Source organism: Brassica napus, chromosome A7, assembly GCF_020379485.1.
Source record: "Brassica napus cultivar Da-Ae chromosome A7, Da-Ae, whole genome shotgun sequence".
Classification (NCBI taxonomy): Eukaryota; Viridiplantae; Streptophyta; class Magnoliopsida; order Brassicales; family Brassicaceae; genus Brassica; species Brassica napus.
Window position 1 is genome coordinate 4,089,168 of NC_063440.1, and position 17,208 is coordinate 4,106,375.

Below are 17,208 nucleotides of genomic sequence, written 5' to 3' on the forward strand. Positions count from 1 at the left end.
TCAGGGAACTGTTCTCACATGATTATCTGAGCTAGAAATCTCGCAAATGCCACATTTCGAGATGATAATAGACAAATGTGTGACCATCTACTAGATGCGTTAATTAATACCATAAAATAGTGGAATGGTCCATAAGGTGGATGTATTGGTCCACATATATTTCCTTGAATTCTTTCAAGGAACTTTGGTGATTTTTTATCGATTTTGGTTGGCAATGGCCTTACAATCAATTTTTCAAGAGAACATGCAACACATGTCATTTTATTCCCTTGAGAAATCTCCTGGATTTTCAGTGAATGACCACGTGAGCTTTTTATGATTTTACGCATCATTGTGGTACCTGGGTGTCCAAGGCGATCATGCCATAATGTGAATTCTTCTGGATTTTGTTTCATTACATAATTTAATTCAATTTCATCGATATAAGTATGACGCAATCTCGAAAGATGTTCTGGGAACTTTTCCAATATGTGCTTTTTGCCACATTTACCAGAAGTTAAATATATGTACTTCTTTCCATTCTCAGTTGCAGACTGAGTATTATATCTATGAAGATATATGTCTTTACAACTCAACAAATTCCTTTTAGAATTCGGAGAATATGGAGCATTGTTTATGGAAAAATTTGTTCCATTTGGCAACGAAAGTTTGCTTTACCAGTTTCTTCAATCACGTCTGCAGGACCTGATATTGTATTGACGACAATTCTTGTCGGTTTTATATCAGAGAATATATTTTTGTCTCAGAATAGTGTGCGTTGTTCCACTATCTGGTATACATATTTTTCGAATCCGTTTTTTGGATTTTGCTTCATTAGCATTATGATCCATTTCTGAAATTGTCTTAAATATTAATAAAAGAAAACATGGAATTCATTCATATAATAATCATATAAAGAAACACACAATAGTTATACATTAAGGTGAAGTTAAGACATCATTATTCGTTTAAAACAGGAAATGTAATAATTATACATGACAATACTGAATACTATTCAGTAGTCTTTTATAAGCATTTCAGTTCTCTTCAGGAGGAACCTAGTCCAGCTCATTTGCGAAATCGGAGGTTTCGAGGTACGACATCCCTTCAAAGTTTATATTGAGATTCACTTCTTTAGCTTTGCCTTCGTGGACTCTTGATATAACTTACAGGGATGTGGAAGAGTATGACATGTACGAGACCAATGTCCTTTACATCCACATTTGTAACAAACAGTCTCACGCTTCTGGGTGGTATCCTCTTGAGTTTCTTTACCCTTAGGAAGTTGTTCAGATCTAACCCATTTGTTATATCTCTTCCACTTGGGATTATAAGTTTTTTCACATTTGTTGTTGAAACAGCGACCACGACCTCGGTTTGTCTGGTTTCTCCTTTCCAAATTTTCTACCGCCGTAGCATTCGCTTCAGGGAATGCCTTGGTTCCCGTAGGTAGGGAATTGTGGTTTTTGATTAGTATCTCATCGTTCTTTTCAGACAACATGAGCGTAACTATCAATTCAGAAAATCTAGTATACCCACATTTTCTGTAAATTCGGGGTAGGACTTTATGCTCTTTGTGGAAAGTGTTGTATGTCTTGTCCAGCATTTCTGCCTCAGAGACGGGACTACCACAATACTTTAGTTGTGCAGATATCCTCAAAACAGCAGAATTGTATTCTACAACTTTTTGAAAATCCTGAAACCTTAGGTTTTTCCACTCTTCAAGAGAGTGAGAGAGATTGATTTATGATATCACTCAAATTACCTTAAGGAAAAATTTATACTCTCTCAAATAAGAGGTCGAGTTGTACACTTAGGGATCGAATTCACAGGGAGCTAGGGCACACAAAAGATCTAATAGTTGTATGATTAAGCTAGGCTAATAGTTTAAATGTAAATGGCAGTGGTGTGCAAGGTAGTTGCTCGATTGATTGATTGAGTTGTTTGATGGATGGATGGTTGCTAGATCTAGGGTTTCTATTCAGGTAATCAAGATTATAATGATATAGAGACTAATTTTTGTATGCAAGATATTAAAGAGCTCCACACTTAAGGACAAACCGATCGGCTCTCGCTTTCTAGATTCGTCTATTGACTAGATCTATTGATCTCAACTATCGTTTGTCGATCAATTAGAAAGTGTCGATCGATGATTCTAGAGGAATATCGACCGATACACCTTTCACGACATCGATCGATTATTCTATTGGAATATCGATCGACACGCTTCTAGCAAGCTTTGCGCCCGGGTTGATAAAGTAGTCACTAGGGTTCCTAGATCAGTTATCATTTGTTTCTAGCAAACTTAGTTCAATGAGGATCTATTCAGAGAAAAGACCAAGCTATCACTTGTGCCTAATGATTCTAAGATCATGGTTCTAGTTCGCGACTCTAGAACACAAGAAGTAAGAAGATACTATTGATGAATATCACAAACTAGCAATTATATATTTTGGGTTAATCCCTCATAACCTATTTGAACCCTAAACCTAACAGGTGGATCTAGTCAAGAATGAAGTTTGTCATAGGAATCATAGATGAACAGATATAAAATTGCAATAGAATAGATATAAAAAACCAAAAAACTTCCAGCAGGACTCTGAAGGAGTTCCTCCTTTCTCTCCTAACCTAGAACTATGAATTAAAGAAAGCGTGTAGCCATCAACAATGGCTTAGAAATACATAAATAGGGTTTCTGGTCGTCCATGGGTATTTTGGTAACTTGGTGTGGCTTATGGGCTTCATTCGGTCATAAAATATGCTTGGCCCATATTATGGCATCACCTTCAATCGATGGCTAGGGTGCACCATCGATTGACAGTCCTTCATCTCCTCGACAGCTTCCTCTCGCGAGGCAGACTGGCCACTCTTCGGTAAAACGGGCATAACTTCTGCTACAGGATGCTGATTGACCTCAGACCAATGACATTGAAAAACTAACTCAAAACTCTATCTTGTGTCAAACTATGGGCTCAATCTAACGGTGGGAAGGTCTCCATCCATAGCTAAAAATCAGATGCATTTGTGCAGCTCTTCACTCAAAAGGCTCTAAAAGACACCAAAATGACCACTTTCCACCAAATCGTCCCTGAACCTGTAAATAATCTAAATATACTCTATACCATAGTAAAACACCTATATACCATGGCTAATAATGAGTAAAATCCATGGTATATCAATTTTCTTCTGGTTATCAAACCTCTCCTTCAATGCTTGCCATAGTTCGGCTGGGTCCTCGACGCTCTGCATAGTTGTGCGTTAGATTCTCATCTAAATACTTCTTCAGGAAGATTATCGCTTTGACTATAAGCTCGGACGGCGATTTGTTACCGGTTTTTATCGTTCAGTTAACTTCTTCATTACGAGATAAGGTTTCACGTTTGTGGCCCATCCAAAATAATTTTGCCAGTTATTTTTAGAGCCGGGAACTAGAGCTTATCGATGTTCTCCATTTATATTTCTAAAACACAAAATAATATATTTTATTAGAATTTCGTAATTTTAAAATGAACCTTTTACGTTAGTAATAATTAGAATTTTGTAATTTTAAAATGAACCATTTACGTTAGTAATACACACAATTACAAGAAAAAAAAAGCGCATAGAAAAGTAAACCGACATTAAGCGTAAATTCTTCAGGAGTAAATTCTCCAATAAAAAGACCGTACATAGAGGCAAAAATTAGAATTGCACATAAAACCAAAAATATGCAAATCATCTTTCTTGCAATGAAAAACTGGAATGGGGCGATTTGAATATATTTGAGAGAAGATGAAATGTTTTGGATGAAGTAAATGAGTGAAGAATGAGTATATTTGTAGATGAAAACACTATTCATACCCGTTTGAGAAAGGTAAAAATTTTGATATTTTTTTTTGTGACCGGTGGGATTAAATCGTATGAACCAAAAATAAATCTGATAATATTGTAATAATAAGTCAACCAAATTCCGTAAATTTCATAATATTTTATATAGGTGGCCAAACATTTATATAATAACCATAATAAAATGAACAAATAAATATCACTCATATTATGGTGATAGAAAAATTATAACATTAAATAAATTATGCGGCGGCACAACCATGCCAATAATTATAATGTATTTAACAATCAAGGTTTATTAATGAGGCGACATACCGCCCACATTAATATAGGTAAATGATAATTAATTAAAACAATTTCTACAAAATAATAAATAGCAATATAGGCGGTATACCGGCCATTATAGTAGGGTATATATGATACATATAAATTTTACTGAATCGCAGAGTGATCATGTTATAAAATAACTTATAATTTTATAGTATCAAGAAATTTAAATAATGGTGAAATTTTATTCCCGCAAAATGAAATAAGACTGATATGAGATAAATATGTGAGAGAGAGAATACTTATAAAGAGAGAGAAGAGATGTTGAGGTGCAAGTTACAATCATCGAACTTCGTTTGTTTATATAGAAGTGAAAAAGTAGGATTTACCGTGTGTGCATAGTGACGCGGGCTCCACATAATATACATACACACAAAAATGTAAATTTTTGTTGCGTGTATTCTTGACATTCATTCTTCACGTTTATAACACTTTCATATTTTCTATGGTTTGTTGTATTTCACTTTCTGAGTTTCAGATATTAAATATGTGTTAGATACACAAATCAGGTTCATTACATGTTATTAAACAGGTGAAATAATCAAAACTGTATGTAAAAAACATAGTTTGTAAGAAAAAAATTAAAACTGCATTTAGAAGAGAAAAAAACCTTTACACCAAAAAAAAAGAAGATAAAAAGCCATAAACGGATCTAAATGGGCAGTACCAAAATAACGGGCTTAAAATTAAATGAGTTTAAACAGACATGTAAATAAACATGCTTAAAGTTACAGAATCTAAACGGACAGGCCTAAATGGACCCAGGTAGCCCGTTTTAACACCCCTAGATAGTAGTCATAATGTTGATCATGATGACAAAATACAAACAAAAACACAACTTGTCACATATTCTATCTTGGTGAATCGTCAATTTTTTGGTGTTCACAAAAACAATATACTGTAGCCTTATCAACATGTGAGTCCAAAGTTATGGCGGGTATCGAAGCAGCAAAGTAAGCGATTTGGCTCCAAGACTAACTTAGCGAAGTCACTGGATTATCATGTGAGAAAGTCATCATTTAGATCGATAATCAATCAGTAACTTCTCTTACTAAGAACTCAGTTTTTATGGTCGAAATATACGCACAAAGTATGACTTGGGAATATGTTATAGAGATAGAACACATTACCCGAAAAGAACAAAAAGCAGACATTCTAACAAATGCTTTTGGTATGACCAAGTTTAATGAAATGAGAGACTTCATTGGGATTCAAGATGTGTTGAAAGATGATTTCATATTTAAGGGAGATAATGTTGACTTAAACTTGAAGATAACTTAAGTCATAAGTCATCATAATCCTTCTGAGTTATGGTTTCTAAAAAGATTACAATTAGATAATATAATTAAAAGTTATCTAAATATAAGTTACCTATTGGGATAAGGAGATGCCATGATGTAGCATATCTTATGAGTTTAAAGATTGTTTAGAGAGAGTTTTAGTTTTGAATTATGATGAAGCATCTCCTTATCTCATTTGAATTATGAGTTTTAGTTTATTCCTTACTCTTGATCTTAATAATCTTTTCTATAATAATGCTGCAGATTGGTCAACGATGAAAACAATAGTCACATTGGGTTTATATCTCATTTATGTATCTCATTTAATGTCATTCACAAGGATTAGTCTATCTAGTTCAATTTTATGGAAGCCAACTGAGTTTGACATATATATATATACACACACGTTATCAACTAGGAGACAGATACCAGATGACATGTGCCCAGCCTTGCAGTTAGTAGTTTCACCAAGTACTGGATTTTTTCCTCGCCCTGAAGAATTGAATCATGTGCTTATACACATCTTCTTTGGCACTTGTACTAAGCACAAAATCAATGTGACCATAATTCTCAAGATATAGCAACTCTGGTCTCGAAGGTAGCTCGGCGAGAGTACGTTCCACATCCTTCACGTCTGCTAAAAGATCACTTCCACCGTACCCCATCCACATTGGTAATGATGCCGGAATGAGGCTAAGTTTGAATTCCGGAGGTTTTGATGTCCCATAAGTCAATATGTTTTTTAGAAAGCCGTAATCATATTGTGCAAAGCTCCCCTTCCGAATCACTTGAATGCATTAGAATCAAAACCAAAAGGGAGTGTCAAGCGTGGATAAGTAAAAGCCAAGGCCATTGAATAAAAACTATGAAAAATGACTCGAGAATCAAATGAGTAGAGATCTCACTTTGGAAAAGATGTCGCAAGTTCTTCACAGATGATGGGTGAGGCTCGTAATCTAAATAGTATTCTATCCTCGAGTCATTGAAACAACAATTCTTCCCTGCCATTCGTTAACATCAGTTCAAAAGCTAGATTAGAAAGGCGCATGAATTCATACACATACATACATTATCAAACACTTTCCACTATTTTACATTTTTTAATCTGTTTTTTCCTCTAACAAACATAGTTATGGAACGAATATTAAAAAAGATATTACAGGAAGAGAAGGGGAAAACCTGTTATGGACGAGAGGAAATCAGTGCAATCCATATGCCCTTCGCATAACGAGTCAACAAGTTTAACTAAAGTCTCACTGAGATCACAGAATACAAGTGTTAGTAAAGAAAAGTCACACTATATACCAACACACACAAAAGCTAGATGAGACACGAGTCACGACCTTCGAAAGTTTATTTGATGCAGGCCAAGAGCAACCACCATCTAGAAAGAGAACCGACCAATGTTGTTAACTCGATTCTCTGGAATCGCTTTCTATAATATTCAAGAGCCAAGAATACCTGATCGAGATGCATAAAAACCATTCTTTCTACAAGTGGAGCTGTGACATGATCCAAATACGATATTGGACAAAGCAACGCGGCTGCTTCAACCATTTCCGCAACACGTGGCTGAGTAAGAGCAGCAAAAGACATGATAGTCCCCTGTCGAAAGAAACTGAAAAAAGTTTAGTTTACTAATCCGCAAGAGGGGACCTGACCGACCCCTTATTCAGTTCAAGAAGAACAATGACCTGAGAATGTCCAACAAGGAAGATTTTGGAGTTTGCAAGTGAATACATATACTGAACCATTTCTGCCAAGTCATACATAGCCAAATCTTGCCAACTCCAATCCCAAAATTCCTGTATGTAGAAAAAGTATAACATCACATTCAAATACTATAGAGAGGAGCAAACACACATTCATATCTTGACATACCTTATCAGTTTCAGAGAAAGTTACATGCCCATAACTATAGCGCGTACCACGAACGTTACCTACCCAAACATCGAACCCATGGTCTGCAAGAATGAAGCCTAATGACTCTTTAGGGGAATCCAAGAACCACACGTCTCCAGCCTGCCACAAAAAGACAAGACATTTAAGCAGTTTTGTCCTTGTTTTAAGTTGAATTTGCGACCAAGCAAGCAAGGATACCATAAATAGACCGTGCTGAAGCAGAACAGGCGGACCATACTGAAGTGTTAGATTCTGAGCAGGAGAAGCCACGCGTTGAAGAGCTAGTATGTACCCATCTTTCGTTTGAATCTAAAAACAAGAATATGAGAGATGTGAATGGTACAATCCAAACAGGAATCTTGATTTGAGACTGGAAAGCGATGAGATTACAGTGTGTTCCGTGCAGGAGTAACCGGCCGGATGAATGAGGTCAGCGCAGAGAGAGTTGACCGGAGATCCAAGGAGGATATGAGATTGTGTCACGGCGGAAGAAATCGTAAAAGCGGTCAACACGGCGACAAGTAACCACTTCATCGTCGCCGGAGACGACGGGCTGTTCTTATCCTAAAACGTAAGATTACAACCTTACCCTCTTCGTTTATAAACGAGAGTGAGACCTTCGTTTCTGTTTGGTTCAACGACTGTGAATCTTATCTTCACTTCGCTTGGATTTCATTTTTATGATAATTTTAGCTTAACTGACAATCTGTGACAAACAAAAAAAAAAAAGCTTAACTGACAATGACAAGAAAATATTATTTTACTAGGATAAGATCCGCGCCTTGCGCGGGATTAAGTTATTATTTTTGTTATATTTTGGAGAATGAAACAATAGTTTGGCTTCATTTAGATTACGGGTGTTCAATCCGGATATCGGGTTGGTTTCGGTTCGGTTTTTTTTGGTATTTGGTTAGTAAAATATAACTACTATTCTAAATCCATATTTACTTTGACTTTAGTCTTTCACATACTTTTGAAAGATTTCAACTAGACGACTAAATTGATCAGCCAATCTTGTTGCTTTAAATCATTAGTGTTTATATATATATATATATATATATATATATATATATTATTTAGTTTGAATATTTATTAAATAAAAATTCATATGCGTTATATCTTATGATCATTTTTAACTTATTATAAAAAAAAAAAAATCTATTGATCACAAAATTTTCAGAGTGGGAATATTCAAATTTCTAATAATATATAGACGTTTTGAAAAATTCAAATATAACATATAAGAAAAAATATAAATGTTTTTATTATATATTTAATGTGATTTTTTAATATCTTTCAATAATATAAAATTAAAAAAAAGAACTAAGATACCAAAATTGTTATCAAATATTTATTATTCATAATAATTAATTTTCATATATACGTTAATCATATTAGGTAATTTCGTAGCTTCTAATTAAGGAAAGTGCAAAAACAATTTTGGTAGATTATTTATCAATTCGATAGTTAGTTTAATAAAAAATATAATATAAGTCAAGATGGACCAACCTATTTTTCTAAGAATAGTATATTTTATATAGTCATTTATTAAATGAGAATTTATAATCATACAGTTCTATGATCATTCATATCATTTTATAACTGAATATTTAAATCATCGATAACAAAATTTTCAATGTGAAATCTTTAATAAGTTTATAATTTATAAATGTTTTTGAAAATTCATTGAAAGTTTTAATATTAAAATATTTATGTAATCTTATGGTATATAGTATAATATATATATATATATATAAATATATATGTTTTATTATTAAATGATATTTTTTACTCATATGGTTTTAAAATAATGTGTATCTTCTTATAATATTAAATAAAAGTTCATATTAATACAATTTTATGATCATTTGTAACTTATTATGACAAAAAAAATAATCTATTGATCACAAAATTTTCTGAGTGGGGATCTTCAAAATTCTAATAATTTATAGACGTTTTGAAAAATTCAAAATATAACATATAAGAAAAATTATAAATTTTTTATTATATATTTAATGTGATTTTTAAATATATTTTAATAATATAAAATTAAAAAAAGAACTAAGATACAAAAATTGTTATCAAATATTTATTATTCATTATAATTAATTTTCACATATACGTTAATCATATTAGGTATCGTAGCTTTTATTTAAGGAAAGTGCAAAACAATTTTTGGTACGTTATTTATCAATTCGGTAGTTAGTTTAATAAAAAGTGTAATATAAGTTAAGATGGACCAACCTATTTTTCTAGGAATAGTATATTTTGTATAGTTATTTATTAAATAAGAATTTATAATCATACGGTTCTATGATCGTTCATATCGTTTTATAACAAAATATTTAAATCATCGATAACAAAATTTTCAATCTGAAATCTTTAATAAGTTTATAATTTATAAATGTTCTTGAAAATTCATTGAAAGTTTTAATATTAAAATATTTATGTAATCTTATGGTATATAGTGTATATTTATTTTATTATTAAATGATATTTTTTACTCATATGGTTTTAAAATCATGTGTATCTTCTTATAATAAAAATGTTAAACCATTGATCATTAATTTTTAACATAATAATTTTAATAGTTTTAGTCATTTATTGTCGTTTTTAAAAATTCAAAATATGACATATACGAAAAAATCTAAATTTTATTTTTATAGCTAATTTGATTGTTTAATTTATTTTAATAATATAAAATTAAACAAAAAATGATGGAGGAGATATACATTGTTATCAAATCTTTATTATTAAACTCATTAATTGTCATATATATATTAGTCATTTATGGTAATTCCGTAGGTTTTATTTAAGGAAAGAAAATATCATATCATATCATTATATCATATAGTTTGACCAACTTATGTATCTAACAACATATAAAAATCGAATGTGGACCTACTTATTTTTCAATTGAATGTAATTGACTACCTAATTGAGTGCCACCTATGCATTGGAGCCTCTTTTAATTAATACAAAATTGAGGTTACATCTTTTCAAATGTTCCTCAATTAATATATAAGGGATAACTTTTATTCGACGACTTTTATTTAACCTAAGTTTTGTTAAACGATTATTTAAGATAAGAGTAAATTTCGTGGGTGTTCAAAAAGTACGAGGTCGATGTTCGGGTACCCATTCGGGTTCGGGTAAGGTATTTCAGATTTTTGGATATTTCGGTATAGAGGTGTAAAATCCGTTCGGGTTTTTTTTGTACTTCGGGTCGCGTTCGGGTATTTTTAGTTCGGATTCGGTTATTTCGGATCGGGTTCGGATATTTAGATTTTGAAAAAAAAAAAATTATTTCTCAAGTTTCTTGTATTTAAAAATGTAACTTTCAGTTAACTAATTTTTTATTTTTAATAGATTGAATGGTTAATAGATATGGACATAACATTTTAAAACTAAAAATGCATTAATTTAATTATTTTTAAAAAATTTTGGATGTAACTTTTTGTTAATTTTTGAAATAAAAAACTTGACATGAATTTTAAGTGAGTAGCAAATCATTTTTTCTGTAATTGTATTTATATCATGAACTTAAAGTATGTGTTGTATCAATATAAATATTTTATATAAAATAAGAGATGTAAACTAGAAATATAAGGTTAATTATACATATGTTCGGTTATCTTCGGATATCCATTCGGGTTCGGGTATTATCCGTTCGGATTCGAGTATCCAATCTCTCCTTATTCAATACCCGTTCGGGTATTTTGCTACTTCGGTTCGGATTTCGGTTCGGATTTTTCGGATCGGATTCGGGTACCACTTCGGATATCGGGTAAAGTGCTCACCCCTGTCAAAAAGACGTTTTATTCGAGTACGAGTTACAAGAGTTTAGGTCTGAAAACAGAAAGACAAGGCCAATACTTTAGTCGAAACAGATGACCGGAATGATAATTCCTAATTCTAGTCGTTTTAGTGTTGTGTGCTTGATTTAGGATGCCTCTATTTTGTGCTCCTCGTCACCTCTTTATACTTGGTGTCCCAAAATGCTTTTCGGTCCTTGACTTAGTTCGATCGAACAGAAAAGCCGAAGGTATTTTGGGCCGAATTACCATGGACCGAGGTGTCTTTTTGTCTCTAATTTTGGACCGAAATCAATATCTATTAGGCTTTGACAGGGGAGTGTAACCCCCCTCAAACAACTTTGGTTTGACGTGTGCTATTTCTCTGCGATAAGTGCTAGTATATAGCTTCTCCATTGAATTAGGAACTCTTGGTAAATATTTTTGTACTGAAAACCGTAAGCTTATTTATCCTTGAATTAAAAGTTACAAATGTATATCTCCGTAAATCAGTAGTTCTATACTTAACATCTCTATGGTTTTAATCGGTTTACTTTTAACTAAAACTGTTTAAACAATTAAACCAAATATTTTTTTAATTTTAATAAAACATGGATTGTTTACATGTTTGTTTATCTCTTCTTCTCATGTCTCATAAGCTAGTAAAAAGGATTTACTTTTCTTGATTAACTTTGTCAAAACAAATATAGCAAGTTGTCTCTATGCTAAAGCTGACAAATCAAAAGATTTAGGCACCAAATTATGTTATATAGTTTTTTTTTTGACGTCAAAAGGTCATTCTATTACTCAAGCTTGAGGTGGTCTGGGTAACCAGACCGGGATAGAACAACTAATAAAATATAACTCCCTATGGAAGGATCTAGCAGTCTTGGCTAAAAAATCTGAGAACTGATTTTGCGCTCGTGGAACATAAGTGATGTTGAACTCCGGAAAGCAAATCTGAAGCGTCTCAATCCTTTCCAGCTCCGTCGCAAAGCTTGGCCAAACCTGGGGCTCTTTTAACATTGCAATCATCTCCTTGCAGTCCGTTCCAAAGCTCTGGCATGTCGAATGTTGGAGCATGTTCTCCATTGCCCACCGCAGTGCTTCCAATTCTGTATGCAGGGGTGACTCGCGCCGCGTGAGATTCCTTACCCCCATAAGTTGGGTGTTCCCACCACTGTCCATCCACACCCATCCGAATCCACTGAAATGAGCGTCAGCCGTCCAGGATCCATCTAACAAACAAATATTACCCAAGTTTATGACTTGAGATTCCTCAACATTGATGTCTTGTATGATTGGTTGTACGACCTTATTCGCCTCAAACCATGCTTGACATTCGCTTTCTGCATGTCGGACCAGCTCCAACGGATCTCTATCTATCCCACTGAAGAGTTTCTTATTCCTAGCCTTCCAAATGTACCAAATCAACCAGGGGTAAGGATCTCTGTCCTGGTCTGGCTCGATGATAGCGTTTTTTCTCCAAAATAGAAAGTCCATATTTGTATAGACACTTGGTACTCGGAATATCCCCGGGCCCGTTGGAGTTGATGAAAGAGACCAAACTTGTAGAGCAGGAGGGCATTCAAAAATCGCGTGTGTTACAGATTCCTCTAGTTCTCCACATCTTGGACAGTAGTTATCGCACCTCATATTCCGTCTCGCAAGGTTCCTTGTAACTGCCACATGACCAGTTAACAATTGCCCTATAAGATGACATATCTTCTTAGGCGTCTTCAACTTCCAAACATAGGCTTGAAGGTCGGTGATACTTGGCTCCACAACCTGCTTTTCCTCCTCTCTCTTTAATACATTTTGAGCCACCCAATATTCCGATTTGACCGTGTATTGTCCACTCCTCGTGTAGCTCCAGCAATAAGTGTCGCGACGGTGAGCTGAGCTTATGGCCAAGCTCCAGCAATAATTGGGATACAATTATGTTATATAGTTAAAGAGAAATAAATTTAAAAATAATAATTGGGTATAGTTATTTAATCTAACACTAACGGCGCAAGAAGACATGGTTCAAGCCTTGAACCTACCATTTTCGATAAACTTTTTTTTTAACTAAACTCAAAGGATTTGGCTTTTAGGCGCCCCAAGAAAACAGACCTGGCTGGAAGCTTGGAAATTACTTAAGTATTGGATACAAGAACAATAAGAATAAGCATTACCAAAATGAGTAAAGAAAGCGAACATGATGAACAACCAAAAAAGCATACCAGAGGACTAATGATGAATGTTCCTCTGAGTTAACTCACCCCAGTTAGTTCGTGTGTGAAATTTCATCGTGAAAATAGAAACATCATCCAAGTTCAAATTTAAATTTAAATCTCCGCAAAACTAGATCACATCACAAGGAAAAAAAAAGGTTTGATTGGAAATGAAAATCAAAGATCCAGAGAGTTTGTAGTGCTTTGGTGATGATAATCAACTCTGGTTTACTTAAACCGCGACTGGTTATGTCAATTGGGTTTGTCAAGATTAAAGAGGATGGTTCTTCGGTTCAAGACGGTTAGCTCATGGTTTACGGTTATGTTTATACCGGCTTAGTATGTGTAATAGACTCTATCATATAAATAGAGCATATGTGGTTTATCCCCTCTCTCTTGTGAGCTATTGTTCTAAGTGAGCAAGAGAGGGATTATCAGATTCAAAAGAGTTCCTTGTACGTGAGAAAGATAGTGATTGTGCTGTGATTCTATCAGCACCGAGACGTAGGGTTGTTACTCGTTCTTGAGGGCCCGAACTCGTATAACTCTCCTGTGTCATCTTTGTATTCTGTTTTGAGTTGAGTGATTGATCTTGTGAGCTGAAAGAGTTCGAGATTCAGAGCCACCGATCCTAACAGATTGGTATCAGAGCCAGGTTCGGCGGCTCGATGGGCGACTCGATGGCGAAAGTCAAAGTGGCGATCTTTGACGGGCAAGGCGATTTCTCGATGGGGAAGAAACGGATGTTAGCTCACCTATCGATCTTGGGATTGAAAGACGATCTTGAAGAATCGATCCCAGATCCGAAGCCAATCAAGAAGGAAGAAGATCCAGATGCGTATCAAGAAAGGTTGAAGGAAGATGAAGTCAAACGACTTGAGCGAGCTGAAAAAGCGATGAACATGTTAATCTTGAATCTTGGAGATCATGTTCTGCGGAAGCTTGATGATTGCATAACAGCCGCTGCTATATGGACGGCTCTTGAAAGGTTATACAATCAAAAGACCCTTCCAAATCGAATCCACTTACAACACAAGTTCTACACGTTTAAGATGGTGGAATCAAAATCAGTGGATCAGAACATAGATGAGTTCTTGAAGCTCGTCTCTGGATTAAGCAGCTTGAACGTGGAGGTCACTGAAGAAGTTCAAGCGATTTTGCTGCTAAACTCATTACCGGGGCAGTACAACACTCTCAAAGAAACGCTAAAGTATGGGAGAGACTCTCTGACCATAGAAAGCGTCATGAATGCTGCTAAGTCCAAAGAGTTAGAGTTGGGAGAGAAGCAAGAACTTAATGCGTCAGCAAAGAGTGGAGATGCTCTTGTGGCAAGAGGAAGACCTGAAAAGAGAGAGTCTGGCAACAAGAAATGGAAAGGCAGATCAAGGTCTGGTTCTGGATCAAGAATAACGTGTTGGTACTGCAAGAAAGAAGGCCACAAGAAAGCAGACTGCTATGCACGGAAGAAAAGACTAGATGGAGATGAAAGTGCAGAGGCAGCGGTTGTGATAGATGCATTGACAGTCTCAGACTCGTGGCACTTAGAGAAGTGGGTCATAGACTCTGGTTTTTCTTACCACATGAAGTCAAGAAGAGACTGGTTCGAGACGTTTGAAGATACAGCTTCAGGACATGTAATGCTAGGTGACAACTTCTCTGTTGAAGTGGAAGGAGTCGGATCAATAAGAATCAAAGCATATGGAGGGACAGTGAAGGTCCTAAACAATGTCAGATATGTTCCTAAACTAAAAAGGAATCTTATCTCTACTGGAACATTGGATAGACTAGGCTTTGATCATGCCGGTGGTAGAGGGAAGACTAGATTTTATAAAGACGGCAAGTTAGCATTACAAGGAACATTGTCTGGAACTCTATACTTGTTGGATGGAGAAACAATTGTTGCAGGTGAAAGCAACAATGTGATGTCGAAAGGAAAACAAGATGAAACCGAACTATGGCATCGACGTCTAGGCCACATGAGTATAAAGAATCTGCAGATACTAACCAAGAAAGGGATCTTAGACAAGAGGAAGATCGGTGACTTGAGTTTCTGTGAGAATTGTGTAATGGGAAAACACAAGAGACTGAGCTTCCATATTGGGAAGCACAACTCCGGTGAGGCTCTGAAGTATGTTCACGCAGATCTTTGGGGTTCTCAGAACGTCACGCCAAGTATATCAGGGAAACAATATTTCCTCTCAATCATTGATGACTACACAAGAAAAGTGTGGGTGTTTTTCCTCACGGTGAAGAGTGAAGACTACACGAAGTTCTGCGAATGGAAGAGGCTAGTTGAAAATCAGATAAGCAGGAAGGTGAAGTGCTTAAGAACTGATAATGGCCTAGAGTTTTGTAACACTGAGTTTGATAACTTCTGCAGGCAACACGGTATAGAGAGACACAGAACATGTGCCTACACACCACAACAAAACTGTGTGGCAGAGCGCATGAACCGAACAATAATGGAGAAGGTGAGGTGTCTCTTAAATGAGTCTGGTTTTGAGGAAGAGTTCTGGGCAGAGGCAGTTTCCACAGCAGTATATCAGATAAACAGAAGTCCTTCTTCAGCTATAGACAGTAACATTCCAGAGGAGTTATGGTTGGGAAAGAAGCCGGGTTATATGCATTTGAGAAGATCCGGGTCTATAGCATACGTTCACAAGGATCAAGGAAAGCTCAAACCAAGAGCAATCAAGGGAGCGTTTCTGAGTTACCCAGTTGGAGTCAAAGGGTATAAGATCTGGCTACTAGATGAGAAGAAGTGTATGATCAGCAGGAACGTAATCTTCATTGAAGATAAAGTGTATAAAGATGAGTGCAAGGGCAAATCTTCTGAGTCAGTTCTTAAAGATATGGAGAAGACAAGCTCTGTGACACTTGAAACTGATATCGGAAACAAAAATGAAGAGGGTGACAAAGCATCAAAGAGTGAAGCTCTCACAGACTCACATGTAGGAGTGGAGTCAGATAGTGAGGAGGAAAACGATGCTGGTGATCGAACTGAAGTACATGGAAGCTACAATATAGCTAGAGACAGACCTAGAAGAGTTATTAATCCTCCATCTAGACTTGGTGACTATGACCTGGCGGCATTTGCTCTAATTGCTGCCGTTGAAGTGAGTTTAGATGAACCAAGAGACTTTCAAGAAGCAATGAAAATCAAAGATAGAAAGCTCTGGGGTGAAGGTATGGATGATGAAATGAAGTCTCTAGAAGAGAATAAAACTTGGAGGTTGGTGAAGAGACCCGAGGATCGGAAAGTGATAGGGTGCAAATGGGTCTACAGATTAAAACCAGGGATTCCTGGAGTGGAGAAACCACGCCATAAGTCGAGGTTAGTAGCAAAGGGCTACTCACAAAGAGAGGGAATGGACTATCAAGAGGTGTTCTCTCCGGTAGTGAAACACGTCTCTATAAGGTTACTACTTGCAATCACAGTAAATGAAGACCTTGAGTTAGAGCAACTAGATGTAAAGACGGCATTTCTTCACGGGGTTATAGAAGAAGAGATCTATATGGAGCAGCCTGAAGGGTATGTAGTCAAAGGCAAAGAAGAGTTTGTTTGCAGACTTGAAAAAGTGCTTTACGGTCTTAAGCAAGCGCCCAGGCAATGGAATAAGTGCTTTGATGAATTTGTTGTGAGTCAGGGTTTTCAGAGAAGTGAGTATGATCACTGCGTATACATTAAACAGATAAAGACAGGGGTTAAGATTTACTTGCTCCTGTATGTAGACGATATGCTACTAGCTTCAAGAGATATTGAGGAAATTAAGCGAGTAAAGAAGTCGTTGGCAGGAAGGTTTGAGATGAAAGATCTTGGTCCCGCCAGAAGAATTCTTGGTATGGATATCGAAAGAGATCGTGAAGGTGGGGTACTAACACTGT

General features: G+C 35.5%; 2 protein-coding genes across 2 annotated transcripts; both read right to left on the reverse strand.

Annotated features, from left to right (window-relative positions):
• Nucleotides 1-5,687: 5,687 nt before the first annotated feature.
• Nucleotides 5,688-8,030, reverse strand: LOC106358600 (triacylglycerol lipase 1-like). The gene is made up of 9 exons (XM_013798430.3): nt 7,704-8,030; nt 7,512-7,622; nt 7,293-7,433; nt 7,106-7,216; nt 6,873-7,016; nt 6,755-6,795; nt 6,591-6,667; nt 6,317-6,412; nt 5,688-6,198 (listed from the first exon to the last, which is right to left on the reverse strand). The coding sequence occupies exons 1-9, from the start codon at nt 7,845-7,847 to the stop codon at nt 5,876-5,878; spliced, it is 1,188 nt and encodes a 395-aa protein (XP_013653884.2). The 5' UTR covers nt 7,848-8,030; the 3' UTR covers nt 5,688-5,875.
• A 4,047-nt stretch (nt 8,031-12,077) lies between these two features.
• LOC125576087 lies at nt 12,078-13,155 on the reverse strand. Its single transcript, XM_048735435.1, has 3 exons — nt 13,118-13,155; nt 12,377-13,022; nt 12,078-12,287 (listed from the first exon to the last, which is right to left on the reverse strand). The coding sequence occupies exons 1-3, from the start codon at nt 13,153-13,155 to the stop codon at nt 12,078-12,080; spliced, it is 894 nt and encodes a 297-aa protein (XP_048591392.1).
• Nucleotides 13,156-17,208: the final 4,053 nt, after the last annotated feature.

Bases quoted from the DNA above. Each gene is read 5' to 3' on its own strand.
- LOC106358600 (XM_013798430.3), bottom strand. From the start codon at position 7,847: ATGAAGTGGTTACTTGTCGCCGTGTTGACCGCTTTTACGATTTCTTCC. The intron at 7,623-7,703 runs GTAATCTCATCG...TCTTGTTTTTAG, and splicing joins ACTCCTGCACGGAACACACT to ATTCAAACGAAAGATGGGTA. The intron at 7,217-7,292 runs GTATGTCAAGAT...TTCTACATACAG, and splicing joins CTTTCTCTGAAACTGATAAG to GAATTTTGGGATTGGAGTTG.
- LOC125576087 (XM_048735435.1), bottom strand. From the start codon at position 13,155: ATGGTAGGTTCAAGGCTTGAACCATGTCTTCTTGCGCC. The intron at 13,023-13,117 runs GTTAGTGTTAGA...TTATTGCTGGAG, and splicing joins GAACCATGTCTTCTTGCGCC to CTTGGCCATAAGCTCAGCTC. The intron at 12,288-12,376 runs GTCATAAACTTG...GTGGATGGACAG, and splicing joins TCAATGTTGAGGAATCTCAA to TGGTGGGAACACCCAACTTA.